The sequence below is a fragment of the Heliangelus exortis genome, chromosome 25, assembly GCF_036169615.1.
Source record: "Heliangelus exortis chromosome 25, bHelExo1.hap1, whole genome shotgun sequence".
In the NCBI taxonomy this organism is placed as follows: domain Eukaryota; kingdom Metazoa; phylum Chordata; class Aves; order Apodiformes; family Trochilidae; genus Heliangelus; species Heliangelus exortis.
In genome coordinates, this window is record NC_092446.1 from 5,851,904 (window position 1) to 5,874,554 (window position 22,651).

The window sequence follows — 22,651 nt, forward strand, 5'->3', positions numbered from 1 at the left end:
CTTCTCTGCAGCCCCCTTTAAGTTCTGGAACATCATTATAAGGTCTCCCCTGAGCCTTCTCCTCTCCAAGCTGAACAGACTCAGTTTTCTCAACCTTAATATTTGTGCACACACCCCCTACAATTTCTGCTACCACCAACTTTCCATATTCAACTAAGCAAGGTTGGACTGAGACAGACAAAGCAAGAAAGAGAAGTGCTGGTGATCATGGTGCAGCAGCATCCTCCTGTCTCTGGGGGACCTTTGGTGAGTGCCCAGCAGGGTTTTAAAAAAAGAAACAAAAAACAACAAAACACAACAATTCCATACCCCTAGTCCAGCATGGACAAACACCCAAAGTCTTCACCTGCACAGAGCTGGGTCTCACATTCCTAAAGCAATTCTCAAACTGCACTGCAGAGCCCAGCTCAGAGCTGGCAGACACCAGCAGCTCCCCCTGCACCTCTGCCCAGCCTGGATTGCAGACAGCTCCTGCACAGCAGTCTGTGCACTGACCTTGTAAGGTTGGATCCAGCACAGAACCTGCATAAGGACAGACACCTCCTGCTGCCCTGCCTGCCCCCAGGACAGTGGGCAGGTACAGGACTCAATCCAAGTGGAATAAGTTTGGATCTGGAAGAACCAGAGGTAGAAATCACAACTGGGCTGCAGCTCACAGCAAGGAAAATTCCTTCCAGTGTTTGTGCACCATATTCCTTAATGTTCTGGTTTCCTCAGCATGTTCCCAAAATACAAGATTTACTTCCACGTGGGCACGTGGAAGTCCACTGGGGCTTGCCAGTTTGATTTTTTGTGATATGCAGAAGAAAATGCACTTTTTCCAAAGCAGAGATGTCAGAGTTGTGACACAGCCTGGACCAGCTCATTCTGTGCTGCAGCAAAGTGAGGCCACTGAGAAACAGGACAGGAGAACAAAGGCATTATTTGGACTGCTTCAGTATTGAATGTTTTCCTACAATTCAGAATCACCTTTTTGTTTCTTCAAACATGCAGTATATTTCCTGAGCACATTCCCAGGTCAGGTGTTTGTTTTTAAACAAAACTTCTGCATCCAACTGGATCCATGCTGAGTCCTGCTGCCTTTCAGCTGCTGCTGTTCCTACAGGGACTGCTGCTTCACCCAAGCTGCTGTCAGACATTTCCTGCTTCCTCCCAGGGATTATTAAGCAATGCTGACCTCTAGCTATTTTTTTGAGCTACTTAACGAACTCGAGCTGCTTTTTGAAAGGTCTGCATCAGCTGCCAAGATCTAATTATATGATCATTTAAACATGGAGAAAGATCACCAGGACCTTGCTGTCCCAACAGATTTGTCAAAAATCCTGGAGCAGGGCAGCAGGGCAGCTTCCCACTGCTGCCACTGGGAAGAAAAGGAGCCAAGAGCTGATGGATTCAGTAACTGGGCACAATTACACCAAGTTTTCCTACTCCACCTGCAATACTCTGTAGGAATTTAGCAGAAGGGATCCTGCTTCCTCCTCCCACAGCTTCAGTGAATGGTCCAGTGACAGCAGATGCCAATCAGACATCCTGTGCCACAAGCATACACTTCATCTGATTTTTTTTTAAAGATAGACTTTTTCAGCAAGCCAAGTTGATTATTCATTTCACTGTTCAACTGTTCTGAGCTGCATGTAGAGAGGAAAATACCAATCATGCCCTTTACCTCTCTGCTACCCTTCTCTGAGCTGTTTCCAATTTGCTTATTGAGTTGCTCTTTGTAATAAAATACAATTTCTTGGACTTAATCTTATCACAGAAATAAAATAAGTGCTAACAAACTGTGTGCTGTCCCCTGCTGCTTTGGAATGGAAGGCACATCTGAAATGCTGACACTTTTCCTAAAGCATCACTACTTTTCCCAGCCCCATAAGTGTATTTTTGTCACAGAGTGACCACAGACAAGAAAAAGCTGCTGTGCACTAAGGCTTTTTTGGCTCCTTCCAACAGCTGTCTCCAATTCCACTGATACAGGAGTAAGAATACCTATGCCTGTGCTCTGCAGCCCATCTGAAAGGGTAGAAAAAGATGAACTTTTCTTCAGTTCTATGATACACAAAATGAAAGCTTCAGAAAAAAAATATTATCAGACTGTGAGAATCAATTAACTGGATAAATAATGAGTTTTTGCCAGAGAAATGCAGTCTATTAACCTTCTGACATGGGGCAAATGAAGAAAGTAATGTGTTTATTATTTAGTGCTGTCTGCTATCTGAATTAATGACACACATTTGAGTGCTGATTGTCTTCTCTAAATTAGCTGCATACTGATGGATTATCAAGTTCTGATAACATCAGGCTATGCAGAAGCATCCTATCTGCTACAAGATGTTACAAAATGCCACCAAAATATAAAGACTCCTCCCAAAAGCAAAGTTACAGTGAACACCAGGAGCAGTGGACACAAAAGTAGGTTTGACACTTCGTCTGTAGAGTCAAGCACACACCGAGGTTGGGGCTGTTTGGGTTTCTTGATCAATAACAGGAAAAGGTCACTCACCAGGGCCCCATGAAATTGAAAGGGAACTACAAACATCCAGTATTGAGACTTCCAGTAGGGATCCAAAGTAAGAAGTCTTAAAACAGGACAATATTTCAGCCAGCTGCCTTATTTTGAAGATTTAATTATCAGAGATTGGCTGGAACTATTCTGCCTGATTTGGTACAGTCAGGATTAGAACAGGGATTATTTTTTTTAGATTTTTTTTTTCTTTTCTTCTTCCAATAGACACTAAAAATTGCTACAACATCTTACATTTTTTAGCAGAAACACAGAAGTTTCTCAACAGAATCCACATCAATAATCTGCCAGTAAGAGCTGTTACAGACAAGAGGTCCATAATTGTACTGGTTTAGCAGTAGCTGTGTATCCACAGTAAGCACTGTATCAAAATCCTGTGCATACTAGGAGGAAATTTCAGAAGTTTCCAGGTGCAAAATCATTTTGCAGTGTATTTCCTTGAAATAGATTTGTTAGATCTATGAATGCAAACACAGAATAAAGCTGCATTTCCACATTCAGGCTCTGGTCCCCACCCACCCTTACCCAGCAGCAAAGGGGACTTGAGCTGCTGACTTCCTTGGCAATGCAATTTCAGCCCCATTACTGACAGAACCCCAGTCCATACTGACTGAAAGGGCTACAGAACCTCAGACTGTAGCACAATGTCAGTGTCACTATTTTAAGAGTTGTGGCTAACAGTGGAGATCAGCTATGCACAAGGCAAACAAGATTGAGACAATACTGAAGCCAGACTGCCACCATCTGACAAAAGCATCCAGTTCTTGGGGATGGAACACCAGGTACTTCCTGACTGAGGCTTAAATCACACCAGAAATTTCTCACTCAGTAAAATGACAAAAGGATATTTTCCCACTCCTAAAACCAAGCTCAGTAACTCCCAGGATCAGTAACAGATCCAGCAGCTAAAAGCTGCCAGAAGCTCCAAGTGTGGATACAGGAATATAAACAAATTCCTGCAGCTCTAAGGAGCTGAACCACATCCACATGAAGTGCAAGCAGACAGGAGAGGAGCCCAACTTTCAGTTTTCTTTCAGGCAAGGTACTCACATGCCGAAGCGTAAGGTCCCGGAGACGTAGGTCTGCCAGTGGGCGCAGTAAAACATGAATGTTCCAGCAAAACAACAAAAGAACATCCAGTCAGGGTTGGTTCCCAGCTGCACAGCAATACAAGTTCCCAAAACCACAAAGACTGCAGGAGAAAATCAGTCACATAATAAAAAGATAAAGTGCATGCGTGTGGAAAGATCTCTGCCAGAATAAAATCTAAACAAAAGGACCCAGAGAAGGAGAGACAGGGTGGAGGTAATCCTGGTGTGGTTTATTTCACAGACACAAGAGGTGAACACTTCCATTTTAAAAGGTACAGACTGTAAAATGGATATTTAAGTTTGTATCAGTTATCAGAAGTCCTCAGTATTGAGGGTTCCCTACTCTCCTACGTTTTTATTGAACTTAATGGCACTCCACAGGAAGAAACTTGAGAAATTTATGCAGCTGCAGCCTCAGGCCAGAGTTTTGGGGTTTTCTCACATATCCAAGATGTGCTCGTTGTATTTTTTTCCCTTTTTCTAAATTTCTATTATGCCACTAAGAAAACCCAGGTTTTGTCATTTAAGATTCATGCTTTCTCACCCCCTTCCCTTTAAATATACAACTTTGATAAAGTATTCATTAAAATTTAAAGTAGAATATCTTTAAAATTTAAGTAAACAAAAGCATCTGATCATTCCTTTGCAAAGGGACTTAAACTTCAGGCTGGCTGAATGAACTCTACCTACCCAAGGAACTCATCCTGCTGATTCTCATCTTAAACCCAGACTTCTACCACCCCAGTGTTTAGGCTTCATACCTGTTTTGCTTGATATAGATTCAGCCCAAAATCATGTAGAAGAGCATTTTGACAACTTCTTACAGATTATTTTTTTTAGAACCAAAGCTCTGATAATGCATACACAGAAAACTGCTGGCTTGGACTGAATTAATGACATGCTTAATTATATTTTTTTTTCTCAGTTAAATACAAGAGAAGATATTCAGTTGATCAAGAGTACTCTCTATGGGAAGGAGGTTGACTGAAAAGCTACACATTCATCAATATCAGTTGTCCTCTTCTTCAGTAAAGAAGGATTTTTCTGTATTCCAGATCTGATCCCTGCAACAGAGTCATTTAATCCTCATACTTCAATTAAAAATGACAATACCTGTAGAAAGGGAATCACAGCCATGATCAAAAAGTTCTCCTAAGGGAGTACTGCTATTTGTCCTTCTGGCTTGTTTTCCATCTATAGCATCCAGAGATTGGTAGATGAAAAGGCCACATGCACAAGCAATGTATGCCCAGGGAGGTGCCTAAGAAAGAAACAGTCAGTCAGAGTATAAACTTTCCTAAACCTTAACAAAATAACAACAGAAAAAAGTGCCTTAAGTTAAAAGATCTTCCACTCCCAGAAGTTTTCCATTTGCACACACTTCCCCATCCCACACCCAGAGCTTTCTGTAGCTGAGCCTTGAGGGGACAGACAGGGGGGTTGTGACATGCAAAATGTAACTACAGCAGTGACAAGACATCCCAGACTAGGTTAATACTGGATCCAGTTTGGGGCTCCCCAGTTCAAGAGACTGGGAACTACTGGAGAGAGGCCAAGGGAGAGCTGGGAGGGTGAGGAAGGGACCTGAGCATCTCTGCTGGGAAGAAAGAGTGAGAGCCCTGGGGCTGAGAGGGGATCTGCTGAATGTATGTAAATATCTGAGGGGTGGGGGGCAAGAGGAGGAGCCCAATCTCTTCCCAGTGGTGCCCAGGAATAGGACAAGGAATCCTGGGGTGAAGGGAGAACACAGGAAGCTCCTCCTCAACATGAGGAGAAACTTCTGGAGGGTGAGGGTGAGGGAGCCCTGGCCCAGGCTGCCCAGAGAGGTTCTGGAGTCTCCTTCTCTGGAGCCTTTCCCACCCCCCTGGATGTGTTCCTGGGTGATCCTGCTGTGCAGGGGTTGGACTGGATGAGCTCCAGAGGTCCCTTCCAACCTATCACATCCTAGCATTCTTTCCCCCATCTATCTTCAGAACCCTTCATATCCCACTTCACAGCAGTTTATGTCTACAGAAACACAACCCCACCAAGCCCCTGCCAGCTCAAAGGCTACAGTTCAAGTTTGGTTTTTTGGTTTGTTTGGTTGGTTTTTTCCACCACCAAAGCCAGAGGGCTGCCATTACCTGTCTCAGTTTACCTGTCTCCATGGAACAGGTATTCTGGGGTATTTTGCAACCTTCACATTTGACACACTTCCTACAAGTGAGCAGCTCTGCTGTACAGACCATGCAATGAAGCCCAAACACAGTTAAGCAGCTTCACCAACCTGACCTGCCTCTCACAAAGCTCTGGGCTCCACCTGCTTTTGGTCTCCACCACCAGGACTCATTTGTAGCACTTCAATCTCTTTCCTTACAGCTCGTGTTCCTGCTGCTGCATCTTCCCCAAGCAGCCCCTGCTGCCCCCCAAGCTGGCACCAGGCAGAGAACCCACACAGACCAGGACAGGAGGAGAGGCAAAGGGGGAAATGTGTCCCCCAAAAGCAGAGGATTGCAGCTGGAAAATGTTGTGGTGCTACAGAATCCCACCCCATGCTGGCATTTCTATTTCTTGTGGATTTTAGATGCAAAATTGAAATTATCTTTCAGTACACTGTAATTTTTTCCCTCTATAAACTTTAAAAAAAAGGCAGACTGCTGGCTGCTCTTCTGTTTCTTTCATTACCAGGGTAGGTGTTTCCTCTTAAATAATATTTGTATCTGCATAAATACAAATATTATGTATTCACAGCTTCCTCTCTTACCCAATTTTTTTTTAAAAAAACAAACCCCAAAATTCAGGTACCATGCCACACTGCAGCAGTAGAACTCTGAGTTTCATTGTTGTCTGTCAGCAATAGCTACAGCCCCTTGGCTACACCTTTCACCAACAGGAAGATACAAGCTGCTTTTGAAACAAGCAGAACCAAAACTAAGCTCAAAAAAAAAACCAAAAAAAAAAAACCAAAAAGGGACAACTACATTGCTACAAAGCAATAGTGGGTTTGGGAAAAAAAAAAATCTATTTATGGAATTCCAGAGCTCCATTTTCTTCCTGGACAGCTACTTGAGACTTAAAAAGCACCAGATTACAGCTTCAGCACCAAGCTGGCATCCTCCTTGTGGTGCCAGCACATGGGGCTGCAGCACCATATGGCAAATCAGAGCAGGCTGAAGGCTGCCTCAGCAGAAAGATCTTTTTCAGCTGAAGTGAGAAGATAATCTCATCCACTTCACACAAAGTAACCCTCAAATTGTTAAACAGGCAACAGTGTTTTAGGACAGCAGCCTCCATCTAAGGCTGGGGCTCTCTGAGGCTGAGCATAGCTTAGTGCTTTCTTCACAGGTTTAATTAACAACCAAAATACAACTGTACTCTCTAAATTACTTTCTCTCCTACACCTGCCAAACTCTGAGTTACTGTGCAATGAGCTGTTTCAACAGCTCTTGTCAGATGCTGGATGTACCAACCTACGTGGGGTTTCTGAGCCTGGGTGGAAACAAACTGATGTCACTTGACTATGAAGCATTTTCCCAACCTCTGCTGGGAGCCTGGGCTACAAAGGAGCTCAGGTATTTTAACAGCTAGAACTCGTGAGACACTTCCAATTTCCTGAGAGACAACACATTTCCTGTAGCAAATTATCCCCATTCCCAGTGCTTACAGACATGAGCAGCTTTTGAAAGGCAGTGTTCAGCTGACAGAACTTCTCCAGAGCACAAAAATGAAAGCACTGCAGAGCCCCGTGAGACAACTCTGGTGAAAGAGAAGGTTGCAGCTCAAGTTGTTGTGTAAAGACTTTTGCACCCTTGAAATCAGGGAGTTAGGGCAGTCCTCCTGGGGACAGATGAAGTGGTTTCATTGTGTTCTGAAGATAAACCTACTGGCTTTTCATCCAGCCTTCCTGCAGCAGGGACTCAGGCTGCTGGAGAACTCTGTGTTCCACAGCTCCTGACAGGCCCATTCAGAGCTGCCAGGATGAGGAAAGGTGCTCCTTTATTTCTGTAAGCTGGATTTAGTCACACCAACCACATGGAAGAGCCAACCTCCACCTTCCAAGCCACACCACTACGGAGCTCAGCCCCTTGTCCAACCTCTGGTCCCTGGGCTGTGCTGCAGCCCTGGCTGGGCACCCAGACAGACCCTGCTGGCTGCCACCTGAATCACCCTGTGCTCCTTGTTGTGTGGCAGCTACAGAGCAGGGGCTGCAGGTGACTAACCCAGGCACCAGCAGAGAAAGTAAACAGGCAAGAACCCTGCATGCCACACAGGACAACTTCAAATCCATTTCTTAACTGCCTGCACACTCACTTGAGCCTTGTGGGGCTGCAGCTTTCCTGCAGCAGGTCCTTCACAGCTGCCCCCAGAACAGCTATTTTAGCACTACACCCTGTTTCATATGGTGCAGAGCAACCCCTGTCCCCCTCCCCCAGCAGTGTGCTAACCCCAGACCCCATGTGTGCTCTTTCTGCACTCACATCACAAACATTTCCAGCATTTAGCTTAAACACACAAGACCTGTGGGCTGGCCAGGGAGAAACAGCTCTCCACAAAGATGAGAACCCAGCAGAGAACAGCTCCAGCTGCTGCTGGATCACAGTAACCACAAACAAAAGATCATCAAAGGTCCAGAACTTACCTGTTCTGTAGCTGTTGGGCAGTAATATACTAATAGCAGAGTTGTAAATATATTTATTAACAGTCCAATGATGGTGATCAGATTTGGGGCAATCCAGGCTGGAACTCTTCCAACTAACCATTCCCAGTAACCTTGCATGAGGGGTTCAAGCAGGGACCGTCCTGCACTCTGGTATTTGTGTTCTTCTAACCGTTTCAGCTGGTGCTTTGAGAGGGGGGGTGTGGGGAGCTGAACCAGTTTGCTCAGCACACAGGCAGCAGCGGGGCCGTGGCTGCAGCCCCCGGGGGGCTCCAGGTGGGACTCCCCACATCGCCGCTTGACGTTCCGGTGCCCACTCATGGATTGGGCAGCCTCAGGGTTGGGATTTGGCAGGTAGCAGCTGTTACGGAGAATCATAAGATCCTGGAACATAAAAGGGTGAAGAGCACAAATGAGATTTTTTATTTATTTATTTATTTAAAAAATATATCAAAAAGTTTCCAGGCACTGCCCTAAGCGGCGTCTCGCTCGCTGTCAGCAATCTGAGGTTTTGCAGTTCTCCCTTAGGAAAAAGATTTGGAGAATTGCTAAGGAAAAAAAAAAAAAAAAAAGAGGGGAAACAAGTCTTCTCGATGCACCTAAGAAACAGCAAGTTGCACTTTTTTTTACTGCTGAAGCAAATATCCTGTAGCCACCAGCCTCAATTTCATCATCAGCAGAAGCTCAGCCCCAGGGGTGGTCAGAACCTCACAGCCCTTTCATAAGAGACCTGGCACTACCTAATAGACCTACACCACTGGGGTTATCAACTGATGACACTAAAATCAGTACAAATACAGAGAAGTGTTCTGTTAAAAAGGTTAGAAGCAGCTTTGCCTCTTCGGTGAGGCTGAAAAAACCCAACAAAAGGCAGTGATGAGCACTTTGTTCAGATGGCAGCTCTTTACTTCAGCTTCACTGTGACATTTTGCCTTCTTGAAATTTAACCCAGTTGAGGTGAAAGCTCATTGTCTTTTCAACTTTTAAGAGATACAAGACACATGCAGGAGCTAGGGAGCTTTAGTGGTCAAAGACAGACTGCAGACACCTGCATGAGGCCACAGGAAAACAAATCCCGGGTCAGGAACAGCATTTCCAGTGCAAGAAAGGCCCTCACTGTGACCCAGCTCCTCTGAAGGCAGGTTACCAGAAATACAGAACTCTCCACCCAAACTAGAGGAGAAACAGTAATGAAAGATGACTAAAAAGTTTGGCATTTACCCGCTAGAACCAGTCAGGTAAAAATAAACAAAAAAACCAACTAGCTGTGAAGCAGAATGGAGCCAGAGGGGGGGGAAGATGCCAACAACTCCCTCCCCAGCCACCATCAAAGCACATCCCAGGCAGGGCAAGCAAGCAATGCAAATCACAGATCAGAACCGGCACCAGAACACGTGCTCCCGGTTCCACTCTCCACACCTTGATTAAGGCAATTTCCGAGAGTGAAAACCCAGCCCCAGAGAGCCGTGGAACAGCAGCGAACCCGGCCCGGACCGCGGCAGCCTGGGCCGAACCGGACCCGGGCCCGGACCGGTTATCGGGAAACCTCAGTCACCTCGGAGGTCCTGGGGGTGCTGTCCTGGATGACCAGAAAAATGACTTCCCAAGCAGAAAGCCCCACGCTTTTCCTCTCTCATGAAGCCTCGGGAACAACCCCGGCCCGCCCCGTCCTCCAAAGCAAACAAGCCCAGGCCGCTGCCCGACTCCCGCAGGACTTTCACCCGGGCCCGTCAGCAAACACCCCCGGGATGGGCAGGGAGAACCAGGGCACCTCCGGGCCCACACCCCTGCTTCGCCCTCAGGAGGCAGCCCCCGGCCCGGCCCAGCCCGGCCCGAACCCCTCCGCACCCAGCCCGGGCGGGGGTACCGCAGCCCCCGGCCCAGCCCTGGAACCCGGGCCCAGGCCGAACCTCGAAGCTCTCCCCCCTCACCCCCTCCCTGCCCTTCCCCGGGGACCCCGTCCCGCCGAGGGGGGAGAGCGCAGAGCCGAGAGGACGGACCCCATCACCCGCACTTCCCCCCCTACCTGCCCCCCGCACGGAGGGGATCCCGCAGTTACCTCACTCCCTCCCCGCACCGGGCGCTGGGTTTTTTTTTTTTTCCTCTTTTTTTTACGCCCCTTTTGCGGCAGCCGTAAAGGAGGGGGAGGGCGGTGCTGGGCGGGTGCGGGGCGGGGCAGAGCGGAGACGTTGCGGGAGCGGCTGAGGTAAAGTTGGGGGGCGGGAAGAGGAGGAATTGGGGGGGAAGTTTGTGTCCGTGTCCCCTCACACCCCCGGGGTACATCCCCTCACCCCCTCCATGTCCCCCTGCCAGCATCCCCCCCATGACCCGCCAGCCCCAGGAGACCCCCGGCCCCTCAGGTGTCCCCTCCCCGCCTCGTGTCCCCCCGTCAGCCCCAGGGACCCCCGGCCACCACCATCCCCACCGCTCCCAGTGAGCCCCCCGCTCCCGGGATCCCATCGGGGTCCCTCTGGCCCTTGGCCTCCCCTTTCCCCCTCTCTGTTATTGCCTCTGGAGCCATCGTCACCATCTTCCCTTTGTTAATATCTTAACAGTGCTGTAAGAATTGTTGGATTCTTAGCTTGACAGTTACCGGACCACCTCACTTAAAGTGTATTTTTCCCTGGGCAGGTTGGACGAGATGGTCCTTGAGGTCCCCCCTGAGGTCCCCGTCCCCTCATCCTTCTCTCCCTTCCCGCTCCCTTTTCGCTCTCCGGACTCCCCCAGGCACCTCCCGTCCCCTCCCTGACCTTCCAGCGCCTTCAATTCCCCTGCCCTGAGGTGGGGAACCACTTCCCGCTCTCTGCTGCCGCCCTGGCCTTTTTTTCTCTGCTTTTCCCTGGGTGTCAGCCGGCTGGGACTGACAGGCAGGAGCTGTATCCCGGGATCCTGCCTGGAATCGGGCACTGCTGCCTCCTGGGCTCAGGGCATCTCCCTTTGCTTTGGCTCCCTGCCATCCTGCTGCTTCCCGGGCACAAAGCTCCTCATAAAGCTCTGGAGGAGCTGATCCCACACACACACACAGCCAAAAGATTTCCTTGTATTTTTTTTTTTTTTTCTTCTTTTCTGCTTGTACTGAGAAAACACTGAAAAATTAACATCTGTCAGTGCCCTGCTTTGGGGATAGCAAAGGTGACACATTTCCTACTTTCTTACTCTTCTAGGCCTTTGAGGATTAGTAACCTTTAACCGATGTTATCAGCTTGACCCTGGAGATAAGTTATGTAAATGAACACGTTCAGCCCCTTTCTGACTCAGCCTCATCCAACCTTTTGTGTTTACTTAAAAATGCACTCAGCAAATTGCTTTGTCTTCCTCCAGCAGTCTCTGCTGGCTTATTTCGTTGGAGAGAAAAAAAGAATATCCCTTCTTATGGCTTTATCTCTGCCTGTCTGGGCTATCAGGTTATCAGTGTTAATTTACAAATTTCCATTTTCCCCATGTACTTTCGACCATCATTTGAGATAACATTAACTTTCTGCCACTGATGGACTTGTCCAACTTTCATTTTCATTTGTAGTTTCTATTCCACATACTCTGCATTCAAAGAAGAACCTGAGAGATGGTTAAAATCTCCCTTGCTTTTGAAACACTTCCTTGACTTGGTTAAAAAATCCCTCAGGACACAGAAGTGCCAACAGATCAGGATAAATGTGTAAGAAATGTTTTCTTTGATAAGTTCTGTCACAGGAAGGATCTTGGATACTCAATTTGGGGCTTAAAAACCCCCTTAGGAGACAAAAGTATATCAAGAAAACGATAGTAATGTAAGGAAAGAGAAGCTGTGCACTGCCTGTGTAACCAGCTGGCAGAGGACCTTGTGAAAAAAGCAGGAGGTTGAGTGGTTTTTCTCTCTGACTGATGAAAACAGTAGGACAGCATGAGGTGTTCATTTATTTCAGGACCTTCCAGCTGGCACCTGGGAGGCAGTGCCAACCTGGTGACTGGAGATGCCTCCTGGTGCTTGCCTGGTGATGGTGATGGTGCCATGAACATACCCAGAGCTCTGCCTGGTGCCTGCAGAGGAGCATGGAAAAAAGCATCTGGGTGTCAGTGGAGAACTCTGAGTAGGAAGGTGGAGGGAGATGATAAGAATTAAGGAAAGATCTTGACAGAGCTGAGAAAGATAATTTATCTGTGAGGAAAAAAATTGCAGAGCAGTTTGTCAGGGGTTGTGCCTGTGCCAGGAGCAGAGCTGGCAGAGCCCAGAGCAGCTCCAGTCCCAGTTGTGTTGGGATGTACCAGCCTGCAGCTCTGTTCACACTGAGAGCCTCACTGGAGCTCTCAGGTTGCAGCTGAAGCTCCCTCACTGCTCTTTCTGCCTGACCACATGAAAACAAACAGGATTTATGTCCAGGCCTTAGCTGTGGGCAGCAGAGGTGGCAGAGATGCCCAGTCCTGACTGACCAGAGGAGACATTTATTTAGTAAGAGCAATATCCAGGGGGGGGAATTGGCAGTAGCTGTTCTGGTTTACTATCCTCACCTTAGTTTAACTGCATTGAAACAGCTGTATTCTTTTTTTCTTTTCTTGAAAGCTCCTCATTTCAAATAAAATGTGTAGACAAGTCCTCCTATCAATTCAAAAGCCTCAAACACCTGCTCTTCTGCATTCCTGCCCTCCTGCCATACACCAGCTTTATGCCTTAAACCACAGGGAAAAAAACCAGGCAAACAGTCCCTCAAATCCAACATCTAGTCAGCAGCAATGACTAACAGAAGTTGCTAAGAAGGAGAATAAATTCCACAGAGTTACAGGTATAAAGTACCTCACACCTTGTTGGTTTCCATCTAGAAAGAAAAAAAATGAAGCAAATGTGGAACTTCACCAGAAGGAAGACTTTGGATTCCTCTTGATGTGTCATTTCTTTTGACTCCCTTGTTCTCAGGTATGTGGCATGTTGCTTGTTTCTTTGTTTTCAACAAAAATGTGTCAGCTCGGAAAGCAAGTTAGGGCACTGTTAAGTAATGCTATAGAAAAAGTAAAATCTAAGCATCAGACTGCTTTGAATGACCTGCCCAGACATGTAATGCCATGCAAAATGGGCATTTCTGTTTCAAATTCCCAGTTTGCTCATGGAAGAGAAGGGATTCAGAAGTTATATTCATGACCATTTTGACTGTGTGACAGTCTTAAAATGAGAGTCAACGTTAGAGGGCAACTGTTAAGACAGTTTCATGTTTCATTTGCTGTCTCCAGTTCCAGCTGAGCTCCAACTCTTTCCCACCAGTGTCAGTGGGAGGAAATGCCATCACTGAGAAGGCTCAGGTGGGAACTCATCTCCCTACCTGGACTGCAAAGAAAGCAGAGCCAGACTTTTTCCAGTGGTGTCCAGGTGCCACAACCTGGGGTAGAAACTGAAATTCAGGATGCCCTGAACCCAAGGAAACACTTTTTCACTGGGATGGTGACAGAGCACTGGCACAGGCTGCCCTGGGACATTGTCTTCTCTCCATTTTTGGAGATGTTCAAAAGCCACCCTGCACAACTGGCTCCGAGGGCCTCCAGAGCCCCCTTCCCACCTCAGCCACTCTGGGATTCCAGGCTCAGCTCTGCTGAACTGAAGTCAGTTCTTGCTCATAAATATCTGTGAGCTCACTCAGGGGATGCTCCCAACAGCTGCTGAGTCACAGGGCATGGCAGGCAGTGAGTGAGTGAGTGCAGGGATGAAAGCATTCAGAGCAATCTCAGAGCATTTCCTCCATGTCTGCCTGGTGGATTAATGGAAATGAGGGGCTCCACACCAGCCACCATCAGTGAAGCTGTCACTGCTGGGACACATTCTCTGCCAGCCTCACTGATTCTCACATGGTGTTGTGACACCAGGGGAGGAAGAAAATCCAGTCAGTTTTTCACAGTGACCCTTTTGACTTTCTTCTGGCAGCAACAAATGCTGAGCCATGTGGTGAAGTGACACCACTGCTTCCTTTTTCTCAAGAATTTCACAATTAATGTTTCCAGATGTTATTTCTGCTTCTTTGTGGTTGTTCTTGTGCTGTCAAGTCAAGTGTTCACTTTGGGTTTGCCAGCCAGGACTGAGAGCAATTTCATATTTCTGTATTGAAGGCATCTTGCCTCAAAAAAAGCAAAACCTTAGAGAAATCTTCATAAATCTTTGCATTTGGTTCCTTGCAGCATTCAGAAGTGAGAAGCCAGCAGTGAAATGTGGTGGTTTCAGCAAGGTCTCTCTGTCTTACCTGTGGTTCTGGTTGTTTGGTCAGCTGCATCTTTTGTGTTCTCCTACATCACTGCAATTGTCCTACACCACGTTGACCCCTTGGTGCCCTACATCAGGTCAGTGACATCCAGGCTGGTTCCTGGTGCTGAGCTGGCCTCTCACTCCTCTGAATCCTTCCCCAGCTCTAAACTTTTCACAGCAGTTCTTACCTAACAGCTCCAGCTCTGAAGTTGCTGGCTGTTTATAGGTATTTGTGTGTAACTCCATTCCAAACTCTCTATTTTGTGCAACAGTCTCACCTTTAAGCTGTGAATTTATGAAATTAAAGTGATGATGAGAAAGGAAACTTGGGGGGGGCATCTCCAAGCCTTTCAGAGTAAAATGTCTTCTCATCACCAGGTTTGGTTGCACCAATAACTCTTTCCCATCACCCATATTCCCAACTGATGGCATCAGGGCTGTACACATGACCTTTGTGTTGGTCTTTCAGTTTTCCAGGGTCTTCAGTTTACCAGTTTTAATATTTTATTCACCTTTTAAGGAATCAAAATCAATATAAAAGGACCAGTTACCCCAGGGATGTGCATTCCCTGTCATGAGGCCAGCATGGCTTTACCATGCTCATTTCTAAGCTCTAAAACCAGCACAGGGTAATCTGAGCAATGAAAAATGCAGTGAAAAAATAATCTGGGAGGGTTGTTTCCCAAACCTCTTTCTCATGGTTCCTTTATAGACTGATCTAAGTAAAGTTGTGTTGCAAGTGTGTTTAATACAGATGGATACAGATCACTCCCTTTATCTCTTCCAGTGATACAGGGACAATACCTCCTGAAAGATGCTTATTTGGGATCATGTTAAATATTTCTGCTTTCTTGGGTGAGTATAGAAAGCTGTGGAATGCACACAACTTGAAACAATTTGGTTTCCTGAGATTGTTAAACAGATCACTGCACTTCAGATCATTTAACAGCCTATAATTCTCAGTCAAAACCTAAATTTTAAGCAATCAATCATAATTAGCTGAAGCAATTTACAGGATTGTGGATGTCAGGAACATTGCCCACAAAGCCAGTGTGACAGCTGTAGATTCCAGAAGACCAAAAATTTGTTTTAAAAAATGTCAGACTTGTAAAAGAAATAGAAATGAAATTTCAGGGCAGTCACCTTGAAAAGGGGTGAAAATCAGCCTAGCATGTCTTTTAGATCAAACTGATCAGAGAAATCCAAGAAATGCAGCAAGCTGGCTTGTTTACCATCACCCAGTTTTCACCTGCAGATTCTCAGCTTTCCTATTTCCCTGTACCATAAGAGAGTTTTGGGTTTTTTTGTGTTTCACATAGTTGTCTCTGTTACTCAGCATCTTCCCAGATAAAAAAGGACAATCTGCTCATCAGCTGAATCTCTTCTGACTTTTGGGTTCCTCTCTGGCAGGTCTGGCCACCATGTATGTCCGTTACAAGCAAGTGTGTGCCCTGAATCCAGAGAAATCCAAGATTCTCAAGCTTAACAGGATTGGCCTCACACTGGGACTCATGAGCTGTTTTGGACTTTGCATTATTGCAAATTTCCAGGTTTGTGCTTTGCTTGCAATGTTCTAAAGCTGCCCAAAGTAATGTGTTTGTTTACTGAGATATCTGATGAAATGGGGATTGTACTGAAAGCACAACTTTTTTTTTTTGCAAACCTGTTGAGTTTTTTTATAAATTCCCAACAGAAAACTGTTAAAACATAAAAAGTTTGGTTTACTATTTCTTACTTGCTTCATCTATTGGGACTTGTGAGTAGCTGTTCATGAAATTTCAAAACATTACAAACCCCACCAGTTTGGCAGAAAGCAAACTCATCCTGGATCTCCTTTTAGGAGGTCTGAAAGCCCTTGCTCCAGAGGAAAAAAAAAAAAAAGAACTATCTTGTATTTTGGCTGAGGGGAATCAGGTACTAATGCAGATTTTATACAGCTAGAAGTAAAGTTAACAAAAACACCCAACCCCACAAGAAGTCCAGTTCTGAAAAATTTGCTCTCCTACTTTTTCCTTCAAACCTGCACAATTCTTGAAAATATTACAATGTTAAACAGGTTTTTAATTTTTCCATCTCATTGCCTCTATATTTTAGCTCCCCAGTACTTCCCACCCCCTCCAAAAAAAGCATCAGGAATTCTCCTGTATCACACCATCAGGTTTTTGGGTCTGTAGTGGTGCCTGTAGCCACTAGAGGCTGCAGTGTCACTTCCCTCTCCTCCTGGAGTGGGACCTGGGAGAGAGCAGAGGAAAAGCTCCTGAAAAGCTCCCCCTTTTTCCCTTCTTTCCCCTGGCACAGCCTTCCCAGTGCTTCAGCAGCTCCTGTTGTAGGAAGCAGCTCACTCATTTTGGGGTTGGGTTTGGGGTTTTTTTTTCAAGGGCTCTATTTCCTTTCTGTCAAGAGCCTCAGCTGAACCCAGAGGTCACAGCTGCTCCCATCACACCCAACAAGCAAAAGCCTCCAGGCTCTGCTCAGCTCCCTGATTTCTCTCCACTCAGTGGTCAGGAGAGGGTCTGTCCCCTTGCTGTGGATTTTCAGATAACCAAAGCACAGCAGGTGCCTGTTTTTTGTTACCCAGTCTGTGTAATCTTAAATCTTGAGCAAGATACAGATCAGAAGTGAGGTGTCTGCATCTGAACTGCTTGAGAGCCACCCCAGAGGCAAAAGGAGCCAAAGTGCCCTGGAATCCCCCAGCTACTGAAGGCAACTGAAGTGTGAAAATACAGAAAGATGAACCAGAGGGACCTGGGAGGAGCCATCAGGCAGAGAACTCCAGACAGCTCTGCTGGGTGTCCCAGTGCTCATCCTCATGGAGGTGTAATTCATGCTGCTCAGTCAGTACTCTTGCTTTTTTCCAGCTGTGCCTCTTGATTTCTTCTCCCACAGGGCAAAAATTTCTCCCTGGTGACACAGATCCCTGAGCAGCACAGGGTTTTGGAGCCCACCACACCTTTGTAACTTGGTTATTCACTATTTATAGAAATTCCCACCTCTGTTATGTGGATGGGGCACTGCTGGTTCATTTGTGCACCTGGGGTGCAGATGGAGGTTGTGAGGAAAGGGTGACTCCAATTCCTTATCTTAATAATTACTCAACAGAATCCACAGACAGTCTCTGATGCTGCAGGGCACAGATCACCTGCAGGGTGGGAGCACAGGAGGCTGCCAGGCCTCGTGTTGCACAACTGACAAGATAACACATTTTAGTTCTGCCTTTGGGTGCTGTGCTTAGCCAGGGGTGAGAGGAAAGGACTGAACACAACGTGAGCTGTCAGGGCATAAGGTTCAAGTTGGGTTGTTTTTCATGGCATATTTTCAAGTTTTAATGATTCTTACTATTTGACAGTTGATTCTCCTGTAATGTTTTTTAACTTAAGAAGTCTCACTGCTTGATTCACCCTTGTTCCTCCCACGTATTCAAAGTACTGATTTGACAAACAGACTTACTCAAGCTGGAGTAATTCAGACAAGTTCTAAACCTCATTATTTTCAGTCCCATTTTGGGCACTAGAACTGTGCTGTGTTTACCTGGTACTGCATTATCTTTCATAGATGTAGATTCCTGGGGCAGAAATGCTAAGTGTCAGCCTGCTGCCACTCTCATTACCACCCCAGGGATCACAGAGCTGTCACAGCTGGATTCCTTCACCCAGTTCCTGTGTTTTACTGTGGCTAATGAGAACAGATCTTAATTCCTGACCTTAAGATACAGCTGTGCTGTGTGACTTAGCCACAAGAACCTATCAAAAGCAGCAGCTGGCAGGTGCTGGTTTCCAGCAAAATGTGTGTGGGGTTTCCATGAAAAAAAATCTCCTAAGCAGCAGCAAGTTCCAGATGTGCTCAGCTTGGGGTGTGAGAAGGCAACTGAGTGGAGTGGAGTACCAAAGGTTTATAGAGGGAAATTGTTCTCAGACTTTCAGCTGAAACCAGGTTTCTCTGTCCCCAGAAATGCATCCTGTACTACATACACGTGGTTGGAGCCTGCCTGACTTTTGGAGTTGGGGCCATTTACATGTTGGTTCAGACCATCCTGTCCTACCTGATGCAGCCAGAAGTTCACAGCAAAGAAATCTTTTGGATCCGGCTGTCCCTGTTCCTCTGGTGCTGTCTGAGCATTCTGAGCAGTATCCTGTGCTGAGCAGGGTCCCCCCTAAGCACCCTCCCCAAGTGACAGGATTTGCACCTACATGAATGTCCCTTGCCAGGGGAAGGGCTGTGCCACGGGTGTCTGTCACCCTTCCCTCTGCTCTGTGCTGCTGCCTGGGAACTTCAGGGAAAAGGGAACCATCAGGTAAAGCCTGGATAATAAGAGAGGGGAGAGGGATGGTTACCACCCTGTCTCCTCTCCTTTCCTGCTGCACACCAGAGACTGAAAATGGCAAAATAAGAGTTTGTGGCAGAGAGCACTGGCTGTGGATAATGAAAGATGGGGAGAAGGGGAAGTGTGCTTGAGAGATGGGGGGCATAATGGGGAGAAAAATCCAGATAAGAACTGAAAGTGTCTGTTCCCTGGTGTCAGGATGCTGCAGTACAGCTCAGAGAACAGAATGTAGCATAAGAGGAAATACTCCTAAGCAAGCACAACAGGGCTGCCCTGGCTCCCAGAGCAGCTTTAAAGTCTGGCATTGCTCAGAGAGACAATTCTGGAGCAGTTTGCCAAGGCTGAGTCAGAAGAGACACTTGACCTCTGCTCTCCCCTGCCCACCCCACAGTTCAGAGACATCTCTGACTGCATTCCCTGCAACCTTCCCTCAGCTCTGGAATCCATCATCTCTCTTAACTTGGAATTCTGAGTGCTGAAAGCAGCTGTGGGGTTACAGAAATAGGGACAACCCCATCCAGAAGGAGAGGTTCCTGTCCAGAGTCACTTCACAATCGGGAAACTGAACCACAACACTTCCTCTGCTCACCCCAACAGATCTGAACATTGGATTTTGAAAATGATGACTCAGGTTTGTGTCCTACAGGACTGCAACATTTAAATTTTAAATTTACATTCAAAAGACAGGGCAAAAATCAGTGCTAAAATGCTGTCCCTTCTCCAGCTGAATCAAGGCCACTGAGTTAATCCCCACCAATCCCACTTATTTCCAGGCTGGCAGCCAAATCCAGCACTGAACCACACGCCTTGGGTCCCAGTGAGGGAGAATCTGACTGAGCTCCCATCCCTGCTGCTGGCACAGAATCTGCAGGACTCAGAGGAGGGGCAGTGGCTGCAGTCTGTAAAGGAGAAAGAAGGACCCTCAGCTGCTGAGGATTGACACAGAGCACCAGAGGCAGCTGTGAGACAGAGAATTGACATCCCTGGAGCAATTGCCTCCCTCCTGGAGCAGCTGAGGGCCCTGGGGGTGCTGATCCTGGAGCAGAGGAGGCTGAGGGGAGACCTTCTGGCTCTCTGCAACCCCCTGAGAGGAGGTTGGAGCCAGGGGGGTCGGGCTCTGCTCCCAAGGAACAAGGGATGGGACAAGAGGAACTTTTGGCACAACTCAAGTGGTGCCAGGGGAGGTTTAGGTTGGAGCTGGGGAACAGTTTCTGCCTGGAAAGGGTTGTCAGGGCCTGGCCCAGGCTGCCCAGGGCAGGGCTGGAGTCCCCATCATCCCTGGGGGGGTTTCAGAGCCCTGGAGATGTGGGGATGAGGGACATGGGGTGGGGGTGGCCTGTGCAGGGTTGGACCCAAGGTCTGAAAGGGCTTTTCCAACCCAGAGGATTCCATGATTCTATTAAAATGGTCTCAATCCTCTGCTGGAGTGAAGCAGCAGAATGGCCAACAAAGAGCAGTGGTTAATTACCCACTCTGTAATGAGGGCAGGATGGGAGTCAGTTATTTTTGTATCACAATGATTAAATTCTTTCCATTGCAGCAGTAACTCAGGTAACTAACAGCTACTAAAGTTGTACTTTTTAATTAGCAGAGGATTGGGTGTCTTGCATTCAGATCAGTAACCAGAGTTCCCCAGACATCAATTTTTTAATAATCTTTTTAAGTCTGGGTTTTCAAGGACATAGTTGTGCCAGTAAGTCCTTTTCACCACCAAAATCAATCTTTCACATTAGGAGGCTCTGGGTGTTTAATCTCATTAATGATTGGAAAAAAAATTTAGTATTTTTATCCTGTGAAAATCAGATCTTTGGTAACTTATTGCTCCAAGGGTCATTTCTAAAGGCAGCAGCACCCATATCTTCCCTCACCAGAGTTTTTAAAAATTGTCATCTCAGTCAGTATAGAAAGAGCCCTCCTTCCAGCCTCAGCTTCACAGAATCACAGAGTGTCAGCTTGGAGGGGACCTCAGGGATCCTCTGCTCCAACCCTTCTGATATTATTGTTGATCTGAGATGTCTCAGCACCCATCGAGCTGAGAGTTAAAACTTCCCAAAGTGGGGGAATCCACCCCTTCCCCCAGGAGACCATTCCAATCTCTGACTGTCCTCATGGGGAGAAATTTTCCTCTTGTGTCTGATCAGAATCTCCCCAGGAGCAACTTGTGCCCATTCCCCTTGTCCTGTCCATGGGACTCCTTGGAAATCAGGAGTCTCCACCTTCTCTGCAGAAGTACTGGGATATTGTAATAATCCCCTTTAAGTACTGGGATATTGTTATAAGGTCTCCCCTGAGCCTTCTCCTCTCCAGGCTGAACAGACCCAGATTTCTCAGGCTCTCCTCATATTCCAGGTGCTCCATCCCTCTGATCATCCTCGTGGATCTTCTCTGGATCCTCTCCAGCCTCTCCACATCCTTATTTTAGAGTGTGGACCAAAACTGGGTGCAGTACTCCAGGTGTGGTCTGGGTAGTGCCATGTAGAGCAGGGTGATGATTTCTTTCTCTCTGCCTGTGATGCCCTTTTAGGCTTTCTCTGCAGCACTCTGCTTGCTCATGTTCAGCCTCTTGTCCCCAGGTCCCTTTCCAGCCTGACACAATCCAGAACTGAGTCTGAAACTTCCAGGTTGCTCTTTCTTGGTCTTGAATCTTCCTTGACCTATTTGTTCAGTGTTTGTTTCCTCAGTTGTCTTGTACAGTGGTCTGTATGGAACAAATCTGGTGCAGAAGCTGCACTGGGACCCTCAGGAAAAAGTAAGTGATTGAGCAGAGAAAATAAAGAGAGAACTAAAAGCAGCTCTGTCACACAGGAGCTTTTCACACAGTTTTTTGGGTTTTTTTCCCCTTCCAGGGCTACACAGCTCACATTGTCAGCACTGTCTCTGAGTGGTCGTTGGCATTCTCCTTCCTCAGCTTTTTCCTCACCTACATCCGTGACTTTCAGGTAAAGTGGAGCTGATGTCTGGTGCTGTGCTCTCCAAGCTCTGGATGTGATGCAGGGCTGGAAGCAGGACCAGCACACAGCACTCCAGTGCCAGCCTGGCTGGGAGCAGCCTCACCTGGGAGCTCTGACCCAGCCAGAGGGGACGTTTGCCCCAGGACTGGAAGGCAAATAAATGATGGAGTCAGTCCAGGAGAGCAGCTTGGGAGGCAGGCAGGGTACAGCCCTGCAGCCAGCTCACGTTTTGGGCTTTTCATCCGACTAACAGAATTCCCATGAGGAGCCAGTGCCAAGCTGCTAACTGGAATTTTCTTTCCTTTTTCCCACACAGAAAATCTCCCTGCGTGCAGTCGTCAGCCTGCAGGGGCAGAGCCTGCACAGCCCAGCCCAGAGCTCTGGGACTGATGAGCAACCACTGCTGGTAGCAGGGAGCATCTAATGAAGGGGAAGAGAATGTGTTCTCAGCATAACTCAGGAATTTCATAGCACTAACAGATGACACTCGAAGCACTTGTTTTATATAAAAATTATATGAAGTGATTGTACTGTACTTGACAGAAAGGGCTTTGCTATTAACCTGCACAGCAATGCACTGGTATCAGTATTGTACACAGCCTGGAACATTTCTACCTGCACCAACACCATGGAAAATTACATGAAGGTTACTGAGGAGCTGTGTTGTCTTCTCCTCACTTCCCCCACACCCAGTTTTCCCTCCTCCTCTCCCTCGTCTCTCGTGTTCCTCACCCTGAGTCCTTTGGATGCTGCAGCCTCACCCTTCACCTTCCCAGCTCCCTCATGAAGGTTCCATCCCCTGGGAAGGAGCCCAAAGCCAAGGAAAAGCCCTCTCTGCACCACAGCTTCCTCCAGAGGGCAGGGGACAGGCAGGAGCCTGAGCTGGACCATTCACATCTGTCCAGATGCTTCTGGCTTCAACTCCATTTGTG

The 22,651-nt window shown here is 47.1% G+C and overlaps 2 protein-coding genes across 8 annotated transcripts in view; one reads left to right on the forward strand and one right to left on the reverse strand.

Annotated features, from left to right (window-relative positions):
• Nucleotides 1–11,057, reverse strand: part of CEPT1 (choline/ethanolamine phosphotransferase 1) — a 28,920-nt gene extending 17,863 nt beyond the window's left edge. For 2 of the 7 annotated variants that reach the window (XM_071768402.1, XM_071768406.1), the window contains exons 1-4: nucleotides 10,308–10,395; nucleotides 8,231–8,632; nucleotides 4,726–4,873; nucleotides 3,572–3,713 (exon numbers count right to left, since the gene is read on the reverse strand). In XM_071768402.1, coding sequence (XP_071624503.1) covers nucleotides 3,572–3,713; nucleotides 4,726–4,873; nucleotides 8,231–8,626 — 686 coding nt within the window. In that variant the 5' untranslated portion in view covers nucleotides 8,627–8,632; nucleotides 10,308–10,395. Of the gene's footprint in view, nucleotides 1–3,571; nucleotides 3,714–4,725; nucleotides 4,874–8,230; nucleotides 8,633–9,156; nucleotides 9,430–9,667; nucleotides 9,901–10,307; nucleotides 10,396–10,998 lie in introns of those variants that run through there. The other 5 variants (XM_071768407.1, XM_071768408.1, XM_071768404.1 and 2 more) reach the window with 5 other exon arrangements.
• DRAM2 (DNA damage regulated autophagy modulator 2) lies at nucleotides 10,408–22,373 on the forward strand. The gene is made up of 9 exons (XM_071768411.1): nucleotides 10,408–10,459; nucleotides 13,043–13,136; nucleotides 14,384–14,542; nucleotides 15,235–15,302; nucleotides 15,858–15,997; nucleotides 18,394–18,571; nucleotides 21,435–21,517; nucleotides 21,615–21,707; nucleotides 22,036–22,373. The coding sequence occupies exons 3-9, from the start codon at nucleotides 14,412–14,414 to the stop codon at nucleotides 22,141–22,143; spliced, it is 801 nt and encodes a 266-aa protein (XP_071624512.1). The 5' UTR covers nucleotides 10,408–10,459; nucleotides 13,043–13,136; nucleotides 14,384–14,411; the 3' UTR covers nucleotides 22,144–22,373.
• The last annotated feature ends 278 nt before the right edge of the window (nucleotides 22,374–22,651 follow it).

Excerpts from the sequence above, each read along its gene's own strand:
- DRAM2 (XM_071768411.1), top strand. The coding sequence starts at position 14,412 with ATGTGGTGGTTTCAGCAAGGTCTCTCTGTCTTACCTGTGGTTCTGGTT. Across the intron at positions 14,543-15,234 it reads CCCTTGGTGCCCTACATCAG|TGATACAGGGACAATACCTC; the intron begins GTCAGTGACATC and ends TATCTCTTCCAG. Across the intron at positions 15,998-18,393 it reads GCATTATTGCAAATTTCCAG|AAATGCATCCTGTACTACAT; the intron begins GTTTGTGCTTTG and ends CTCTGTCCCCAG.